General features: G+C 43.7%; 2 protein-coding genes across 5 annotated transcripts in view; one reads left to right on the top strand and one right to left on the bottom strand.

The window, feature by feature from the left end:
- NKIRAS1 (NFKB inhibitor interacting Ras like 1) overlaps positions 1 to 21,302 on the top strand; it is a 36,601-nt gene that overhangs the window by 7,144 nt on the left and 8,155 nt on the right. For 3 of the 4 annotated variants that reach the window (XM_084795048.1, XM_084795046.1, XM_084795047.1), the window contains one exon: positions 1,960 to 2,446. The exons of the other annotated variant lie outside the window; for it this stretch is intronic. In XM_084795048.1, the coding sequence (XP_084651174.1) occupies positions 1,960 to 2,202 (243 nt within the window). In that variant the 3' untranslated portion in view covers positions 2,203 to 2,446. Of the gene's footprint in view, positions 1 to 1,959; positions 2,447 to 21,302 lie in introns of those variants that run through there. 4 annotated transcript variants of the gene reach the window in all.
- Positions 4,365 to 21,302, bottom strand: part of UBE2E1 (ubiquitin conjugating enzyme E2 E1) — a 49,867-nt gene continuing 32,929 nt past the window's right edge. The window contains exons 4-6 of the mRNA XM_084795045.1: positions 6,756 to 6,888; positions 5,920 to 6,067; positions 4,365 to 5,123 (exon numbers count right to left, since the gene is read on the bottom strand). Of these exons, the coding sequence (XP_084651171.1) occupies positions 5,026 to 5,123; positions 5,920 to 6,067; positions 6,756 to 6,888 (379 nt within the window). The 3' untranslated portion in view covers positions 4,365 to 5,025. The remainder of the gene's footprint in view (positions 5,124 to 5,919; positions 6,068 to 6,755; positions 6,889 to 21,302) is intronic.

Below are 21,302 nucleotides of genomic sequence, written 5' to 3'. Positions count from 1 at the left end.
ATTGAGATAGGCTTTGGTGGAAGATGTTCTCTTCCAGTTTGTTGTGTGCTGCTTCCTGTAAAATCACAGGGTCATCAGCTGGAGGAAGAAGTTGGAAAGACCAAGGTCTGAGATGTCATCTGGCTAAAAAAATGTAATGCAGCAGCTTGTTGGAGGATACTAGCTGAAGATGGGTGGTTATGAAGTGGGACAACCCTCCCCATCCCCCGCCAAGCAGGGTTAAGAGTGAAATTTCACACAGGGTTTGCCATAGTATGGTTGTATAGCTAGGACACAGCAATAATGAAAACACTCTGGGCTGGATGGGGGATTTTGGGTGTGAGCTAGACAGCAGCTAGAGGCAGCAAAGCCTGAAGTTGCATCCCGGTGATGGTAGAAATGGCTGCAGTTAGGCACAGGAGGAAGATAGGATTGGTGTGGGCTGCTCGAAATGAAAATATTCCATAGCCACCAGTTCAGTGGCTATGGAAGCAGCACTACATGAGGAGGAAGTGAACTCGTGAAGAAACTAGGACTGCAGGAGAGGCGGGGTGACCAAGCAGGTAGCATGTGACAGGCACCAGCATGTGCTGGGATCAAAGGTAGGTATGTTGGACCAGGGGCACTAGCCTTCTGTACAAGATTTTAGCCCCTGTGCTGGTGCATTTTATGGTAACTTGACACAAGCTGGACTCATTTGGGAAGGGGGAACCTCAAGAAAGTGCCCCCATCAGATTGGCCTGTGGGGTCATTTTCTTGATTGATGATGAATGTGGGAGGGCCCAGCTCATAATGGGCAGTGGAAGTTGGGTGCTTTTGGAAAGCGGGCTGAGCAAGTCATGGGGAGCAAGCCAGTAAACGGTACTCTTCCACTGCCTTTCAGCTCCTATTCTGACTTCCCTCAGCAACGGACCATGACCTGTAAGCTGAAATACACCCTTTCTCCCCGAGCTGGTTTTGGTCAGTGTTGTATCACAGCAATAGAAACCCTACCTGAGACAGATTCTGATGGAGCATTATTGCCATTTTTTAAAAAAGATATTTATTATGTATACAGTGTCTTGCCTGCATGTGTGCAGACATCATATCTCATTATATGATAGTTGTGAGGCACCATGTGGTTGCTGGGAATTGAACTTAGGACCTTTGGAAGAGCAGCCAGTACTCTTAACCTCTGAGCCATCTCTCCAGCCAGAGAAATTTCATACCTCAACTTCATTGCCTCCTCTCAGGAATCGGTGATAGTGGAGGAGTACCCAGAGTCAGGCCTTCTGGAAAGGCCAGGGCACAGCTGTGGTACAGTCTCTGCTAGGAAGCACTGCTCTCCTGCCTCATCCACTGGCCTCCTTACCATCTGAAGCTTGCGGCTGTCTCCTTATCATTTCTCTTGGGCTTTGGCAGTGTGGTTCTGTGCTGTGTTCTAGTCATGTCAAAGACTGCCTGTTGGGTAGTTAAATGCACGATTTTCTTGCATTTGGGGTAAACTGTTCCTCTTGGCGTACAACTTGGAGGATGTTTAGTAGGCACTGTTTGGGGACAGAAGTAAAACTCGAGGTATAGCACTCTCAGCTCTGCATGTCCTCACATGGAAGTCATGGTAAGCCACTGTCCTGGACTCGATGGGAATTTCCATGTCAGTTAGCCAGCAGTTAATTAAAATATAAAATGTCTCAGGAGAAGGAAGTAGGTGACGCCTTGTCCTGTTTCTCTCCCATCACAGGGTGCCCCTGCCAGTGTAGTACTAGGGCCTCCTGCTTGCTAGTTAAGTTCTCTACTTGGTTTTGACAGGGTCTAAGCTGCCTAGGCTGGTCTTGAACTTGGAGTCTTCCTCCTCAACTCCAGAGCCACCAAGACTACTGGCTTTCATCACCTCATGTCATTTAAGTAAAGCAGTTTGCTAAATGGAAGAGCAATTGTTATTTATCCATTTTGCACGTAAACTGTTCTGACGGTGACGTCTTTCTCGTCCGTCCCTTCCAGGTGGCAATTGTTGTGTTAGGAAACAAAATCGACCTTTCTGAGCAGAGACAAGTGGATGCTGAAGTGGCACAGCAGTGGGCAAAAAGTGAGAAAGTGAAACTGTGGGAGGTGACAGTGACAGATCGGAGGACACTGATTGAGCCCTTCACTTTACTAGCCAGCAAGCTATCCCAGCCTCAGAGCAAATCCAGCTTCCCTTTGCCCGGGAGGAAAAACAAAGGGAACTCCAATTCTGAAAACTGAGTTACGCCTTGAAATATCTGTAGCATGGCACAAGGTAGGGCCCTTCACCAATCCATGTCTGGGCCTCATGTGGTAATTTAATGCACTTTACGTTTTACTTAAGTTATTGAGCTAGTTTATTACTGTTGCACATATTTTGTCTTTATTTGAAACTTGTTCTCGAAGTCAACACCTTTATTGTTTATGCTTCACTTGTCAATAACAGTAAAATAAATTTTGGAGCATATGCAGTGTGCCACGGGAACCCTTCCAGCCTGTCAGGAACTGTCATATTTACTGTAACTTTCTTGCCTTAGTGCAAGCAGAACTTATTCCTGTGCACACCTGATGTGTATATGGAGTCAGCTCTCTCCTTCCATCTGTGCATGAGCTCCCGGGGCTGACCTCAGGTGGCTGGGCTCGCCCGGCAAGTACCTTCCTCACTGAGTCATCTTGACAAGCCCACAACTTTGTCTTTAAAAGGTTGATTAATCAGGCTGGAGAGATTGCTCAGTAGTTAAGATTGATGCCTTTGCAGAAGACCCAGGGTCAATTCCTATCGCCTACCTAATTGGTGGTTCACAACCACCTATAATTGATCCCAAAGGATCCAAAATCCTCTCTTGGCTTCAGGCACTGCATGCACACAGTGCTCATATATACATGCAGGGAAAACCACTCATATGCAAAAAACATCTAAAAAATGTTTAAAGGTTATTCATCTAATATTATAAATATATAAATAAAAATGAAGTGTCAGAAATACTGCTACCATTAGTCTTAAATATTTAACTGAGTTTATGGAAGATCTTGGCATGATATGAAAAGTGTGGGTCACTGTATTAATATCTAAGATTATAAAACTTGACAATTGTGTTGTGCACCTAAATTGTACCAGTAACAATTTGGATCTGTGTGATGTGTGCATTCTTATTTCACGAAGGCTTTGCTGAATAGAACAGAAGGTGTGGTCCTAGGTTAGGATGAGTGGGCTTGTATTCAGAGCCCCATTTTTATTCTGTAAGCTAGGCCTTGCTCACGACAGGTAGGCTAAAGGACAGGAAGGCATCCTTTTTATTCTAATAACAATATTTAACTGAATGTGTTAATTTAATTTATGGAAGATCTTGGCAAGATCTGAGCAATGTGCATCATTTTATTTAAAAAATCTTGACAGCACTATACTAAGAACTGGGGAATAACCTGCTTGGTGGTTTTGACTATATGTCAACTTTAACCATTTACCTGAAAGCAAACTATAGTAAAGGATGTATTAAGATAAGTACAGTACAGGCTTCAGTGCAGTACTTTCAACTGTGGCAGCCTCAGTCTAGTGCGTTAGAGCCAAGGACCACTGTGAACAGCATGATACCACACATTGGCGGTGTTGCTCTTTGCTTTTTTGTCAGTGGTACGGCAGAAGGACCAGAAGGCTTCAAGCACACGTGTCATTAGCCTTTTTACCCTTTGAACTTCAATCCTTGTGCCCCAGACACCCTGAATATTAGGATTACAGCCACCAGGTTCACCCTCCATCCCCTTCAAAGACAGGCTCTTACTCTCTAACCCTATCTGGTTAGAACTCAAGCCTTACTCAACTGGGACTAAAGCCCAGTCTTGGCCAATTATTTGAAAAGATAAAATAATGAGCTTTTTTTTTATTTTATTTTTTGTCACTCAGATACTACGCCACTCCTTAGGCCTGCCCTTTGAGGTATTTTTCTTTCTGCTATTTCTTCCAGTTTGTTTTATTTTCCCTCTTGACTGCATTTAGATTTTGTGCTTTTAATACACATGGCATTAGTCACCATGTTTTTTAAATGCTATAGTGAGTATGTCCTGGGTCAGTCTTCCTTTTTTTTTTTTTTTTTTTTTGAGATAGGGTTTCATGTAGTCTAGCCTAGTCTCAAACTCAAACTGGCCTCCACCTACCCTGAGATGAAGATGTGTGTGCTGCCATGTTCAACTTTTACCTGTATGAGTCTGGGAAGTGCAGTGGCCCTGCAAGGTGGAGCATTGTTCTGCTGCCACTGCAACTACAAATCAGAAACTGGGCAGCGGGTTTATCTTTGAAGCTTAGCTGGCGTGGATCTGTTGTGTAAGCACCAATCCTGCCATCTGTAAGTAGTATGTATCCCTTACCCTGCTTTAAAGCAAAGGAAAGGAAAAAGCAGGCTCAGGAGTTGTTCTTAATATTGTTTATTAGCACAGTAACAAATGCAGACATAAGAAGTCTAAAACAACCAATCCACTGAGCAGTTCCTAGTCCACGCTTACAGTTAACAGCTTAAGGTATTTCACTACAGGTTTCCACAAATCTTGATTCAACCCTAAAAGCAATTTGCATATAAAATAAAATACATTAACTACTTGTTTCCTACATGGTGTCTTGTAGCCAGGTGTTTTATACATATGAGGTAACAATCTTTGCAAACTTAAATATCATTGTTTCCTTCTAAGAAGGAAAACCAAACTCCAATTTTTTTTTCAAACAAGAAAATAGGATTTTACATAAATGGCCATGTGTATAACCTATACAAATTTAAGCTGATTTGGAAATTACAGTAGACTACAATCAATGGAACCCAAGTGTCTACACATACATTCCTCCTTCTTGTACTAAAAGTCAACTAATTTTGCAAACTGACAGCTCTAAAAGTTGCTATTACCAATTTGTCTACTGTAGCAAGATACCTTAAGTTACAACAAAATCCTGGGAAGTAAGACTGAATAATATCTGTTATAGAAATACCCTACTCTTTACCAACTCCCACCCCCCACCCTTTCAAAATCATAAGCAGCTCTCTTCTGTGACAGACAATGTAAGAACTGTGAAAACCCAGTTTATGTAGCATATCTCTTGGTCCACTGTCTGGCCATTCTGTCGTGTTCTGCTCTGTTGGTCATATACTGAGTGGCAATACTTCCCACCAGAGGGTCAGCTGGAAGAAAAACATACAGATTACTTTGGAGAAAGAAAATCAGACACTTTGAATATAAACACACAACAAATAAATATAGCCATGCCCACGTCTGAAACACTCATATGCTGGGAAGTCTCTGTGGCTGGTGCAATTGGCACTATTGTATTCTGTATGCCTAGAAAAGGTCAAAACCCAGACCTCCAATTAAACGTGGAATGCCTAATTAAATCTGTATGTTTAAACAGGAAAAAAAAAACATTGCTTTTTATTTAAAAAACAATTAGTCCCAATAAGATTACAATTCTGTAACCAAGTACTTGGCAGAAAAATACCACTTTGAAGAGTGAGCGCTGGCTGTGGGCAGGTGCTCAGTGGACCCTGTAAAATAGGCAGCAGGGCCACCAGCCAGCCTTCTTGCTCAGCACAGAAGAGTAAAAGTGGTCTGCCAACTAGTGGGCTAACCTCTAGATTAAAATGGTCCTTGGAAAACTTGGGTCTTATTTATGTGGGAAACAAGTACTTTTTCCATTAAGAAATAAAGGAGCTGGTGTGGTGGCACACACCTTTAATTCTGGCACTTGGGAGGCAGAGGCAAGTGGATCAATGTGAGTTCGAGGCCAGCCTGGTCTACAAAATAAGTCTGGGTCAGCCAAGGCTATACAGAGAAACCCTGTCTGGGGGGCAGGTAAGGAAGGAAGGGCCAGGCATGGTGATGCGTGCCTTTAAATCCCACCGCTTGGGAGGCAGAGACAGGCCAGCCTAGTCTACAAAAACCCGGTCTCAAAAAAGAAGTGCCCTCGGTTATGAGCCATACCAGGGTTGCAGTCTGTAAGGAGTGAGCAGATGGAGAGGAGGACTTTCGAGATGGTTAGTGCTGGGCTCCAGTTGTCTTTCAATATGTCCAAGCAAATAACTCCTTGGCTATTAATATTACAGTGATAGATTCTCGTACGAAATGTAACCTAAAAATAAGATAATTATCAAGCAGCATTCAAGTAGAGACTTTTTACAACATTTCAGCTGCCTAATTCATGAGCTAGCTGGTAGATGCCCTAACTGCAAGGTCACAGAGCTCACATCACCTCCTTTCATTTCAAGACAACACCCAGTGCCAAAGGCAAGCAAGGCCAATGTTTCTTCTTTTGAGGTTTTTCTTTTCTTGAATGGGCTAGCCTGGTACTATGTAGCCCAGACTAGCTGTGTGTAAACTTTGGATGCAGACTGTAGGGTGACGTGTGTGCTGCTGCATCTGGCTCCATGCTGCTGTTGGAATAGTTGGCTGTTTGCTGGCCTCTTGTGTTAACTGGTAGTAATACACTGCTCCTGAGTAAGCGCCAAATCTCAGAAGCTGGACTAGAAATAGCACCGTTTTAAGCACTTAGCCCTAGAAATGCCTATTGCCAACTGAGGAACCAACCCAACCCCACCATAAAACCCACTTAAAACTAGTAAACCTCCACTCAAGAAGCTGAGCTCTTTCCTGACCCATACATCAGTCTAGACTGTCCTAAATCATAGACTTTCCTAAAGTGGAGTAGATGGAAACAGAGGCATACGTGGGAAAAATCTAGCTTTTGTGGCTACATTTTAAAAACCTCACTGTCTCTTTCAAGAACTGTTAAATCTGAGAATACATAGGTGATTTCTTACCTTTGGAGGCTTGAAAGGATATTCTGGTGTAAAAGTGATATCAAGGAAGAACACACCACCTTCATACACAGATCCTGGAGGCCCAAGAATGGTTGATCTCCATTCATAGATGTTGTCACCTTTGGGACCAGCACTGTGAAAAGATATATCATCAGATAAAGAGGTGGTGACATTATCTCAGAACAGGAAAAGAAAAACCCTCCCTGTCATCCTTTTGGTTTAATGTCTGGGTTCTCGTCATAAAGAGTGTGTGGCATAAACTCGTCATCTGTCAGCCATGACAGAAAACCATCAGGTCCATCCTAAGCCCACCAGCCACAACCACAGTATTTAACTCCACTCTCAAATGTAAGGTAAAACATCAATAAAAGGAAGACACTGGGACAAGTCCCACTCAGCACCTGTGGCTCCTCCCAGCACTTCTCATCCTGCCCTTCCTGAAACCCCAGGGCTTCCGGTCCCTTCCTTCCCCTTCCCCAGCTTCTCTTATACAGCTCAGCTACTTTGGCTGTAGCTCTCTTGGTCCATGTACACGCTTGGCCTCTTGGTCCATGGCTCCTCTCTTGGTCTACTTGCCTACCTCTTTCTTCTCGTATCTCCAATCAGTCTGGACTCTTCCAGGTGTCTCTGCCTATTCTCTCGCTTTTACCTACATTAAAACAACCTCCTCAACCATACCTAGGGATGACTGTGTCCTCATTTTTTATTCACCAACAAGTTTTCTCAGAGTTGTATCATGTCTTGTAGCCATTTTAAGTGCCAAGAGTCTCATTTTCTGACTTTAGACTGACATCTTTGTGCTCTGTCCATTTCCATAATCTTTGCCCTAAGTGCTTGGCAGAGTTTGGGCCCTAGTGGGGCTGGTCAACTCCAGACTGAGATAAAAGCATGCAACATTGACTTTCAGATTCCACATGGACATGCACAGGCACACACACTATTGCTTTAGCTAATACATTTCTATGCCCCTCCACTTCTAGTCCCCTGAGACAGAGTAGCTCAGGCTAGCTTGGAAGCCACAATTCTCCTGACTCAGTTCCCCATAAATGCTGGTTCATCTGTAATTCCAATTTGGTGACTATACATTTTACTTTATAAATTAATGAATAAGAGAGGGGAATGTCAAGTGTGTAATCAGTTTCGCTTCAGTGTTAAACCAAACCCCCATTCTTGTTAAATATACTTGGTTATACTGTCTACAGCATCCTTCTAAAACACTGCATTGCTTTCCACAGTGCTTTGTATTTAATTACCTTAACAAAAGTGGTAAAAGCTTGCCCTGCAACTCTAAGTCCTGTGAAGAGTGTAATACACCTAACTGCTCCTATCAGTAAGAAAAATACTATGGCAAGGACAAGAATTGGGAAATTGCTCTGCATGCAAGCAAATGTCAATGGAACAGACAAAACTACCCCCTATCTTCCTGCCAAGGACAAGGTTTCTCTGTGTAGCCCTGGCTGGAACTCTGTTCTGTAGACCAGATAGGCCTGGAACCTGCCTCTGCCTCCTAAGTGCTGAAACCACCATCACCTGGCTCAAAACTGCTAACCTGCTTTTTTTTTTTAACAATACGCCAGATTTGCTCAAACACATCAAATGCTCCCATACTGGGCAGAGTGTTAAATAGCCATTGTCTGGTGGCTGAATAAGACGAACTGTCCTCAAAAACCCTTTCGTTAACTGATTCAAAGCAGGTTTTACTCTTCCAGGTGATTGGACAGTGATTAAATGGGGAGGAGAGGGAATAAAAGGCCACTCGTGATTATAAACCTAACCACAGACTTCCCCCCCTTTTAGATAGAAAGTCAGGATGAGAGAAAGAAGAAAGTAACAGGAAGAGGGTAAATTTATAAAAGAGAACAGGTAGGGAAGAAAACATGACACTGGGATTGTAAAATATGGATGGGCCTGACCATGGCGTTGCCACATGTAACAAGAGCTCTGACACGAGCCTGGACACTCACTGTGGACCTGAAGCAGGGTGCCAAGCTAGCTCAAACTCTTGTCACTCTGCAGCACTCAGGAAATCTGACTGGGTCCCAGGCTTCACTAAAGTCAGTGATAACTGGCTCAGACAGTACAGCCTTTATAACCTTTCAGTGATGGGCATCCCCAAGGACTCAAAGCCTGGGGTGGTGGGCTATAACCTCTGCTCAGCCTAAGGCAAGAGGCTGGCCTGAGCTGGAGACCTGTTTTCCATAAGATACGAGTATAAAAGTTATTCATTTATTAAGGAAGTCAATTCCTATTTGTACACAGAACTAATATAATTTTCACAAAGTGGGCTGCAAGTAAAGACTAAAAAAAAATATTTATTTATTTATATATACATGTGTGTGTGTAGGCACTCCTGCCTGCCTGCTGAGGTATTTATTTATTTATATATACGTGTGTGTGTGTAGGCACTCCTGCCTGCCTGCTGAGGTATTTATTTATTTATATATACATGTGTGTGTGTGTGTAGGCACGCCTGCCTGCCTGCTGAGGTATTTATTTATTTATATATACATGTGTGTGTGTGTAGGCACTCCTGCCTGCCTGCTGAGGTATTTATTTATTTATATATACGTGTGTGTGTGTAGGCACTCCTGCCTGCCTGCTGAGGTATTTATTTATTTATATATACATGTGTGTGTGTGTAGGCACTCCTGCCTGCCTGCTGAGGTATTTATTTATTTATATATACATGTGTGTGTGTGTAGGCACTCCTGCCTGCCTGCTGAGGTATTTATTTATTTATATATACATGTGTGTGTGTAGGCACTCCTGCCTGCCTGCTGAGGTATTTATTTATTTATATATACGTGTGTGTGTGTGTGTGTGTGTGTGTGTGTGTGTGTGTGTGTGTGTGTAGGCACTCCTGCCTGCCTGCTGAGGTTAGAAGAGGGCACGGGATCCCTGGGAGCTGGAGTTTCATGTGTTGTGAGCTACCTGACATGGGTGCTGGAAAGTGACTGGATCCTCTGGAAGGAATCAAGTGCTCTTACTGAGCCCTCGGCAGCCTCTACTGGGCATCTCATCCAGCACTCTCCCTAGGAAGACGCTTGACCCTCTGGTAAAAAGACTTTTCTGCTTCATATCCTGAGAACAGACTGGGTTCTCAGTCATCAAACGTTAGGATGTTCGTATCCCCTCCTAACTTCTAGTGGGATGGTAGCTAGGAGATTGGACCCGTGGGGACAGTCAGGTGGAGAAGGTGGATGCCATTATGTGTGAGGTTGTGTCCTTCTAAAACAGACCTCACTACCAGAACACTAGCTTTTTACCTGCCACACGAGGACAGTGCAACAAGACAGTCTGGAGACTAAGAAATGGTTCCTCAGCACGCTAAACTGCTAGCACTTAGGTCTTGGATTTCCCAAGTGTCCCAAACTGATGGAGGAGAGCTAAGGCATTTAAAGCTAATCAACACTATCCCAAATTGCCACCTAAAAATACCTGTTGTCAGGCTGGCAAGATGGGTTAGCAGGTAAAGGTGTTTGCGGCCAAGCCTGATGACCTGTGCCCAATCCACAGAACCTTCACGGTGGACAGTACAGATTTTCCACAATCATGTGGACCAGGCTGTCCTTGAACTCTGCCTTCAGAGTGCTGAGGTTAAAGTCATGCACCAAACAAACAAACAAACAAACAAAACTGAAAAACTAACCACCAGGGGCTATACCTTTCTAAATATCTAATTTGATAATGCTCACAGGCCAACCTAGAAAGAAACAAGAGGGTCAATACCCTAAAAGTGACATGGCCTCTTGAAAACAAAGGCTTAGCAATATACAGACTCTATACTACAACTGATGGGTCTCAACGTCACTCAACATGAAAACAAAGCATGGAGCTAAAGGTTCTTTAGCGTCTTTGGCAGACCAAGCTGACAGGAATTCATAAAGGACACTCTAGAACCCACAAGGAGTCGCTCCTGCTTCCTCTTCAGAAGGAGGTTCACACGTGGACACAAGTACAGGTCACTGGAAGCTGAGCCTGGACCCTATAGCTTATCACCCATGACACAACTAGAAATCCAAATCAAGACTGATCCCTTATAAATTGAGAAAAAGGTGGAGAGAAGGAGAATTATAAATGCAGGGACTCAATATAAACAGGGTTGTTATGAAAACAACTGCTAACGATTCAGCTATACCTCAAAATGGAAGACTAAAGGTGGCTCATGTACCTGCTGCTTCCCAAGGAAAAGGCCCGCTCATGGCCTCCCCCCAGGCCTCTCCTTCTGAAAAGTTTGTCTAGGCTGCCCTCACCTCCCTGCTCATTCTCCCGCCAACGTCTCCAAGTGCTGGCAGGACAGATATGCATCAGCACATCCAGCTACCCTTCCATTTCTTGCCAAAATGGCTGAGCAGCAGGTTTACACTCAGGAAAGCTAAGTCTACATCTACTGGCCTTCTGCCCCCTCCTCTAATTGTGTAACTCGGCTGACTCTGAACTCAAGATTCCTTTGCCTTCTCTTCCCACGAGGTGAGACTGCACTGTCACAACCCCAGCACTGTCTCTTGCATTCACAGGAAATACTCTGGTTTCCATGGTAAGAAACTCAACTGTCACCAATCTTAATGGTCACAGTTCTGACCTGAGAAATGGAACACAGTACTTGAATCTACCCCATCTGTCTTGGCAGGAGCACTTACTCAGCTAGGCTAGAGGGCAAGAGAATTCTGGAATCTAGCTGTCTCTGCCCTGCCCTCTCAAGTGCTGGGTTACACATGTGTGCTGCTACACCCAGTGCTAGCAAGCCCCACAAAGCTACCTGTTTCCACCTCATCGTGGTCAGTATTTTATGAGGTTCTGGTGATCAAAGTCAGTTCCTCATGCTTGTGAGACTAGCTAGCACTTTACAAACTTAGCCATTTCCCTGGCCCCAGGAATATGAACCTGCTAAAATTGGATTCTGTATGAAACCCAGAAGGGACCATGGCTTTGCCTTCCAGAGTTTTTTCATTTAAAAAAGACTCATAATAAAAAATATGCAAAAAAAAAATACAATTAAAAAATTGAAAATTGTCCTTACAAAAAAATAAAAATAAAAAAGACTCATTATTTATGTGTGCTGGTGCCAGTGGAAGCCACAGGTGAGATCTTTGGGAGCTGCAGGTACAGATGGTTGTGAACTGAACTCGGGTCCTCTGAAGAGCAGCAAGTGCTCTTACTCAATAAGCTGCCTCTCCAGCCCCACTTTCAGACACTTCAAGTTTCTTTGCAACCAAAACATGGTTCAAAGTGAAAGTATAATAATAAAGCTTTTTTTTTTTTAATTTTGAGACAGGGTTTCTCTGGTGTAGCCTTGGCTGTCCTGGACTCGCTTTGTAAACCAGGCTGGCCTCAAACTCACAGGGATCCGCCTGCCTCTGCCTCCCGAGTGCTGGGATTAAAGGCAAGGGCCACCACGCCCAGCTAATAATGAAACTCTTGTATGAGGGAGAGAAAAAAAAGCTGGTTGTTTCTTGTCAAATTCATCAGAAGTAGAAATTGCTTTTAATCCAGACCTTGTATTCTTTTAATTTCTATAACGACTTTTTACCTCACCCAGGTGCACAGCACTAGGAGCAGGCTTAGTGAGCCACAGCACAATTCTGCCAGTGTAACCATGTCTGTTGACTGCCAAGCAGCCGTCTCCACTCAGCCCACCAGCAGCTTTTCCTGTGACCCCAGCCAGGTACATGTCTCATGCTCACCTCAGTAAGATATACTGCTGAGTACAGTTCCTGAAACTGCTACTGGCAGGAACTTCTGCCCAACACATGTTGCTTAAGAACATTTAAACAGCCCAGATGAGTTCAAGTCATTTAAACTACAAGCCTAGAAATAGACAGTCAACAACAACAACACGCTATTAGAGCTATCCTGGTAGAATCTGATGTGCTCTCTGGATTGACCTAAAAATTTCCAGTAAAAATTTTCCACAAAAATCTAGGCTTTTGTTTTAAAATCGTTTTTGTGGGTCCTCTTTACTTCTTCCCTCCAGCCACTCTGCAGCTTTTCTATGTCAACAGCCAACCAATTACACCCCAGATTTCCAGTGAGAAGCCCTGAAGCAGAGTAAAGGTTACACTTCATTTTTGAAAACGGTACTTCTAGCTATCAACTTTACATTTTTATTAGGAGACAGCACCTTTGCTTCAGATACACAAAGCCCTATTTCTGGTATAATTCTTCAGGCTTTATCTTTGAGGTTGGGTTTCATACAGCCCAGGTCAGTCTCAATTTACAACCTTTCCTCCACCTCTGAGAGCTGAGACTGCTGGTGTAGGTCACTGCACCCAGTCATTTTAGGTATAATTCTAAAGACTTTCTTATCTATTCTCTCTGCTTAAGAAGACATTGAGGCTGTGGGGATTGGGAAGAGGACACTGAGAGCTGAGCTAGAAGCAGGCAGGTAGACATTAGCAGGAAGTGAGAGTAAAGCAAAGAGCACTGGAATCCAAGGGAGCTAACATGTTTCAAAACAGATCTCCCCAGCAAAGAATCAGCATCCACCCCTGGAGCAAGAGTGCCAACTGGCTAGCTCCTTTATAGAAGTACTTTCTTTATACAAGTTTTAAGATAGCAAGCAAGCTGGTTATATGAAACACACCATTAACACATAACACTCCACCCAGTCCCGTATTTCAAATTAAGCCTTAGGGCATTGATGGGTAGCCAGAGGCTAAGCTGAAGTCTTGGCTTACGTTGAAGTCATTTCTGGATGTTACATCTGGGAAGGAGGGAGCTGCTAGTATCTGGCAGGTAGAGGTCAGGGATGTGCTAAGAAGCATCCTGAAGTACACTTGACAGAGCACAGCACAGAATCACTTCAGTTGCAGATTCTAGAGTGCTGAGGGTGGGGAGCCCAACCTTGGAGAACATGGCTCAAGGTCAAGTTGGACAGGAAAGGGCTTTAGCTGGTTACACTAATAGCTACCATTATTTTACTGCTCTGTGCCTGTTATAGAAAAAAATACACATGGCTATTATTACTGTTGGATTTGTGCTACTCATAGTGTGGTCCCTAGGCAAGCAACATCACCATCCCTTGGGATTTTGTTAGAAGAACACATACAGCCTCTACCTGGATCCTAAACACTTGCTTTTTAACAAGATCCCTAAATGATTCTGGAATGTACTCGAACTTAGAAGTCAACTATAGAGGGCACTAAGTGGCAATAAAAACTAACTTTTCTAATATTTTACTTTAAATTATCATTTTATTGCCTCTCTCTCTCTCTCTCCTCATTTCTGCAGTAAGACAGATCAATCCTGCCAATACTTAATACAGCAATACAGCAAAGCTCAAGTCCACAGTTTTCTCTATTCTCTGACAAACATTATTTAAAACTCATTTCTTCTTCTCTCCCCACCCTCCTAGAGCAGAGTCTATCATTATGTGGGTCTGCCTGCCTCTGCCTGCTGGGACTAAAGGTGTGCACCACTATACAAGGCTCCCAACCCCATTTCTTATTTTGTCTCCTTTTGCTGGGGAGCTCAGTATGGTCTGCTATGCTGGTAGCAGAGGGCAGACCCTTTCCTCCAATGAGGGTGAACACTGCCCTCACTATAAGACCTACTTGGCATACCAACACTTTTATTTAAAACAACAGCCAAACCACATCTCAGCAGCCCCTTCATTCAACAGTAGTGGTTTGTAACCTAAGTATGGGGAGCAGAAGGGTCGTGAAGCAGAGAGCTCCCACTGTCTGAGGCCTGACATGGCGGCACACACCTAGACCCGTGGTGCTTGAGAAGCCGAGGCAGTAGTAACTTTGTCAGTCTGGTATAGAGACTAAGAGGGGAGAGACGTTGTTTTAGTGAGCATGTACAAAAAGAGAGGAAGAGGCAGGGCCACCACTCCTTGGAAAATACGTATAGGCCACACCAAGCCAGCTCCAGAAGACCTTGCTCCCACACCACACATTGCTGGTGTCCAGGGAAGCTGGACAGCTTTACTGGAACAGAGTGGGCCCGTGCAGTTTTATCTTCCTCAGTAAATGGAGAAACTGGCCGGTGTGTCCAGTCAAGAATGGCATCCTCACAACTATCATATCAACATTCAACACTCCAACAGGAAGTACACAAATCTCAAATGGGTCCAAATCCTGAGGCCGTCATATCTCTTCATGGTAGCTAAGCATTGGAGTGGCACCCAGCCTTCTCTAAGGCATGAAAAAAACAAACAAAGCTTTATTATTATTTTTATGTGTATGGGTGTTGTCCTGCATGTATGTCTGTGCACCACATGCATGCAGTGCCTGCAGAGGTCAGAAGATGGCATCAGATCCCTGAGAACTGGAGTTTAAAGTGTGAGTTGTCGTGTGGGTACTGGGGCTTCACCTTAGGTCCTCCAGAAGAACAGTCAGGGATGGCTCTTACTGCTAAGGCGTCTCCCCAGCCTATCCAAGACAATTTTTTTTCCTCCCATCTTTTGGAAACTATCTCATAGAACAGACTGACCTTGAACTCCTTCTTGCCTCCACCCTGTAAGAGCACAAAGGATTTTTTAATGTAACCTTTTACACAGCAGAAGGCTGACTTGTAGCCTACAGATGCTATAGAATCGTGAAGTTTTGTAATGTATTCCAAAGTAGGAAGAAAACACCATCTATCTGGGCTACTCCACAGCACCATGCCCAGCTTTACTCTGACAGTTTTAGTGTACGTGTGTAGTGGATGGTGGGTGTCTTCCTCTATTCTCTGCACCTTATTTTTTGAGATACCTTTAATAACAGACTTGCTACCCAGTAAGGTCTGCAATCGGTTGTCTCTGATTCCAACACCGGAATTAAAGGAATACATAGGAGTGCTGGAGATTTGAACTCAGGCCTCTGCTTTCATAGCAGAACTCTTACTCAGTAAGCCCTAAGTCTCCCTAACTCATTCAGACTTTCTGCCCACAGTACAGATGGATCTTTTGGTTAGTGCTGAACCCTGAAGTCAATACTGCCACAAGGAAAGCTTTTAAAGATACTAAAATCATCCCAAATGCCCTTACCAAGTTGGGACCCTCTGAGGACGGCTCGGGAACACCTCTGAGAGCTCTTTCCTATGCTGCAATTGCTACCAATCTCTCAGTGCAACTGCAGCTGTGCTGGGAGCTGGAAACTTTGGAACCTCAATACAGTAATTTTTTTGGTCACTTACTGTGTGACCCGAAACAGATTTTTATTGTTTGGTAAGATTTTTATTAGTAGTAGTGACAATTTTAAGTGTTTTTGTAACACTCTGTTGCTCTAAAAATGTCATTTATATAAAAATTTCTGTTTATGGGGGGATTTCACAATACCACCTGGAACTTTTTGCCTTCCCCTCCAACGAGCACACCATCCTCCTTGGAGGACATGAAGATCCAGTCCGTGTAACATCCCTCAATCCAGAACTCATGCGTATTTCTTTGGAGGGTGGATTTGATTTCAGAGAAAGCTGGCATTCTTATGGCCAGGGAAAGAAAGCCCAAGCAGAGCTCCTATGAGCACGTTCAGGAAGCCCCATAAGGTCAAGACTCTTCACAAATACAAACTGCTATCTGCTGTTTGCACTCGGTACTTCCAAGGGATTTCCAGAGGCTGCAGCTGTGCTGGGGAGGGTTGAGCAGAGGCAATCCCAGCTGTCTTCTATTATGCTAGACATTAAAGGAACTCGGAAATATGGGAAACAGCACCACTTCTCTAAGGTTTTTTAATTTTGGAAAATAGCTATTTTCACTTAAAATGCTGTTAATATTAATTGTTAGTTTAAAATTAGATTTTTAATGTTTATTTAATGATGGAATACAGCAAAAACTCCGTTATTAGCCATACAATCACGTTGCTGGGTCTAAGGGTGGAATGGGATATTTGTTTGGGTAGTACTAGAGACTGAATGCTGGGACTTGGTCACTCTACCATGATGACACATAGCCCCAGACTCAGGTTTCTTTTGCCAGAGACAGGATATTGCTGTACAGCCCAGGCAGCCTGGAACCTCAGTGTGGTCATGAGCAACCATGTCTAGGTTTTGTCAGCCTGTACTGGGCTCTTGAAACATTTGAGAACCCACTAAGTAAATTATTTTAAACATTAGTGAAATTAGCTAAAATGACTGGGCATCAAACACAGTGGTGACGCCAGGCGGTGGTGGCCCGCGCCTTTAATCCCAGCACTTGGGAGGCAGAGGCAGGTGGACCTCTGTGAGTTCGAGGCCAGCCTGGTCTACAAAGCCAAGGCTGTCTCGGAAAAAAAAAAAAACCCATAGTGGTGACAACTGTAATTTTTGCACTTGGAAGACAGGCAGGCACGATGCTCTATCTCAAATTTAGGCCAATCTGAGCTATACAGTGAGTCCTATCTTGAAAGCCAAAGCTCAGGATAAAGCTCAGAGGCAGACACATTTTCAAGGTCCTGCATTCACTCCTCGGCGTAGTAGCACACAGGTTTAATATCAGCACCTGGGAGGCAGAGGCAATCAGATTTCTGTGAGCTTGAGCCTGTTCTACATAGCAAATTCCAGGCTACATAGTGAGACTGAAAAAGGCGGGGGGGGGGGGGTTGAGGGGGGACAACAACAAACAGATACTAAGACCTAGAAGAAATCTAATTGGGCAGTTTTACAGTCTGGTCTGGGAGAATCCACTCTCATCTTGACCTACAGCAGAGACTGTCATCAACCTAGACAACAGCCTTCATGTCCTAGAGCTGCTGTGCCCAGATTGCTCGCCCCAAGGGTCCCCTGTAACAACGGCATTCTTTGAAAACTCTCCAGCTTCTTTTTAACATAGCTGGTGAGATTTACACTATGAAGTATGACTTCCCAGCCAAACTGAATCCTTTTCTTTCCTTAAAAAGAAATATACGGGCTGGAGCGATGGCTCAATGCCTAAGAGCACTTGCTGCTCTTGCGAAGGACGCAGGCTCCATCCCTTTATTAGCACAGAGACACAAACCTAACGGTAACATTCCATGAGGAAAACTGGTACAACGAATGCTAATACTAATAGAAAAGATTGTCAATTGTCAACTCCCTCTATAATAACAAGACACTGCATATCAATGAATGCCCAGAGTAAAATGAAAGACAATTTTCAATGTATCAATTCAGGCAAGTCAAAATGAGAACTGCCTGTAACTCCAGCTTCATGGATCCCAGGCCTTCACATGTGGTACATACATACACATGCAGGCAAATACTCATAACCTAAGTATAAAGAACGCATCTACTAAAAGAGAGACTTTTCCTCTGCTGCATGGGCACTGCCTCTTTTCCTGTGTCTTAGAAACTCACTCTCCTCCAGGAGCTGGCCACACTCAGGCTTACTCATTGCAGAGGTCACCCGGAGAAAGGGGATCACCTAGAGAGCATGCCCTGCCAGCTGCAGCTACTTCCTTCCCAGCCCAGGCAGGCGAGTGCAGAAGCTCAGGGAGCCTAGCCAGCCCTGTTATCAGAGTCCAAGTGAACACGGTCAGTCAGACGTCAGCTCTGAGGAAGGTTACAGTACTAATCAGTGGCTGCGCAAGTGTTCTGGTATATAGCAGGAAATAGCTGGTAACTCTTTCAACCAAAATGGTTGAAATGGATTCGGCACTGATGTGACAGCTACACAGAAGGACACTGAACACAGAGTGTAGGAAAAAATGGTGGAAGAGAAATGTCATAGTTGGCAACAGTTGTCAGCTAACAAGTCCAGGAACTGGGAACTCAGCTGAAGAATCACCTCAACTGTAAGCATGTGGGGGAGGGGGCATTTTCTTGACTGGTTTATGCAGGAGGGCCCAGCCGACTGTGGGTGGTACACCCCTGGGCAGGCTGGCCTGAGCGGTGTGAAGAGGGGTGCCAATAGACAGTGTTCCTCCATGGTTTCTGCTACAAGCTCCTTCCTTGGCTTTCCTCAAGGATGGATGGTAACTCTATAAATCGAAATAAACTTTTTCTTCCCAAGTTGCTTTCAGCCATGGGTTTAATCACAGCAATAGAAACCAAACTAAAAAAGACAAAAAAAAAAAAAAACTATTTGCAATGCATAACATTAACAACCTCTAACTCTTAAAACTTAGTAACAATGGAAAAATGCACGGGCATTTCTCAGAAGCAGAGGCCCATACGGCTAATAAACTCTCAGTCTTAGCTAGTCCTGTAACGGTTTCTATATTAAAATGGCAAAACTTTTTAGTAGAGCAGTACAGCCAAGCACTTCACTGATCATCTCCCTAAGCTAAACTACGGACAGGAGACAACCATATGCAGCATGGATGTGTAAAAATGTGGCTTGTAAATGAAATGAGGTGAGCACAGTAACCAGGGAGAGTACACAAAGTATTAATTTTAAAAACCAAACCAAACCAAATAAAGGTTCCATAGCCGCACACAACCTCATCCGTGTAAGACACACGCTGCAGCCAAACTCTCAATAGTGGCTGTACGTGGAAGATGAGGTTAGGTAGAGAAATGGGGTCAGATGTCTACTCAAAAAGTGCTGAAGGAAAGCAAGCACCTGCGGTTGGTCTGGGTGAGCGTGCTGTGGCTGCAGAGCCAGTGTTAATGCTCAGCAGGCCAGGGGCTACCCATCAGCACCTCAACTGTGTTGTTCCCAGAGAGCAAGCAACTAGGATCTGAGCTGAGACCCAGTGGCAACCCACTGACTTATCTGAAATGCCTAGGCCCAAACATAGATTTCAGGACTGGGAGGATTTATCAATCAAATCAATTGAGATCAATGAGAGAGAGAGAGAGAGAGAGAGAGAGAGAGAGAGAGAGAGAGAGAGAGAGAGAGAGAGAGAATGAGAATGTGTGTGTGTAAATGGGGATGGACCCAAACTCAAACCTGACGTTTATTTAGGTTTCATATAGCTCTTATGTACTGACCATGATTTTTATTTTAAGTGTGTTTGTACTTTGATTGCGTGTCACTTGAGACCAGTGTGGAGTTTCTACTTCCAGTGTCCTGTCCACATTCAAATATTTGGAGTATTTAGCATTTTCATATTAGAAATAACTCAGCCTATGTGCCACCATGGGAGACTCTATAAATTCGTAAGGTGTTTATAGCTGCTGTCATTTTCAATTTAAGTGCTTTTGCAAATTACCTTTACTTCTCTCTCTGCATATGTTGGCTCTCCCTCCACTACCTGGGCTGGAGGGACTGAACTCGAGTCACTAGGTATGGCAGTAGCAAGCATGTCAAGCCTGTGGCCCCTAAAACCTAACACGGCTAAAGCTTCCTTCAAAAGTCTCCTGTGGCTCAGTGGTCACATTAAAAGGAAGACTTGGGACCTGAAAAGTGAAAGTTCCTCCCTACATTTCCATTGAGAGTTCTCCTCCGTTCTTGTGCTATTTCTGTTTCCTCCTGTTATACTATCAGGGAGCTGACATCCTCCTCAAATGCTACAAGATAAATCAAAGGCAGGCTTTCTCCAAATCAGCTTAAAATAAACAAAACCCCCAAACAAACAGCAACAGCAGGGACTCTGAAAGACAGAGGAGACCATGTATCAAAAGAGGGCGCTCTTCTCTGCCCAAATACACAAACACCAAGTGAGCCAAATTGTCAATCAATGCTCAATTCACTAGATAAAACTACTAGACAAAATTGAAGATGAAATAAAAGCAAATTAATTCAGTCCTCCAGAATTTATTAGTTTGTTATGGTCCAATATTTCAAGAACCAAGATAAAAACAAAGGCAGAATAGTACCCTAATATTTTCAGAAAAAGACATGATTTTCAAGAGTTTATTTTCCTTTTTTGTTTGTTTGTTGCTTGTTTTTCGAGACAGGGTTTATCTGTGTAGCCTTGGCGGTCCTAGACTCACTTTGTAGACCAGGCTGGCCTCAAACTCACAGCAATCTTCCTGACTCTGCCTCCTGAATGCTGGGATTAATGCTGCCACCCGAATGCTGGGTGTCACTACACCCAGCCTTCAAGAGTTTATTTTCTTAACATTGAATCCTTTTGACCTCTACCGAACTCTACCTACCTATCATCAAAAGTGTTATAGCCATTTATAAAACAAGGACATCCCCTTATATGAAAACAATAGTTTGTACTTACACAACCCTACATGGTATTGCATACTACATACTGTAGTTTGTCTGCCATTCCCTGAATAGGAAGGTTTCATCCACATTGAAGTTTTGTTTTAGCAAATATTTTTCTTTTACCGCCTGCTTGTCTAGTTTCCAAAAACTCTCTAGCTGTCTTCACGTCAACATTTGTATATTTCCCATTCAGTCTTACATTATGGAATGAATATCAGTTCTTGTTTTTTGTGGACCACCCAGAGATAACAGAAATTTGACATCAGGATGACAGCTAATTCTTCTTGTCAAAATTTCAACTTTTTTTGCATTCACAATAATCTTTATAATGCTTAGAAAGACATAGGTCTGTGTGTAAAAACCAACCAACCAACCAAGGACATCCACTTATGAGGTTAAAAGCTATGTTTCTGGGGGACTACAGAGATGGCTCACCAGTTAAGAGCACTGACTACTCTTCCAGAGGACCTGGGTTCAATTTCCAGTACCAACCATGGCAGTTCCCAACTGTCTGTAACTCCAATATCTGACGCCCTCATACAGACATACATTCAGGCAAT

This window comes from Acomys minous (assembly GCF_964271855.1).
Source record: "Acomys minous genome assembly, chromosome: 9".
NCBI lineage: Eukaryota > Metazoa > Chordata > Mammalia > Rodentia > Muridae > Acomys > Acomys minous.
Note: the sequence above shows the minus strand (reverse complement) of the source record. Positions and strands in the feature narration are given on the sequence as shown.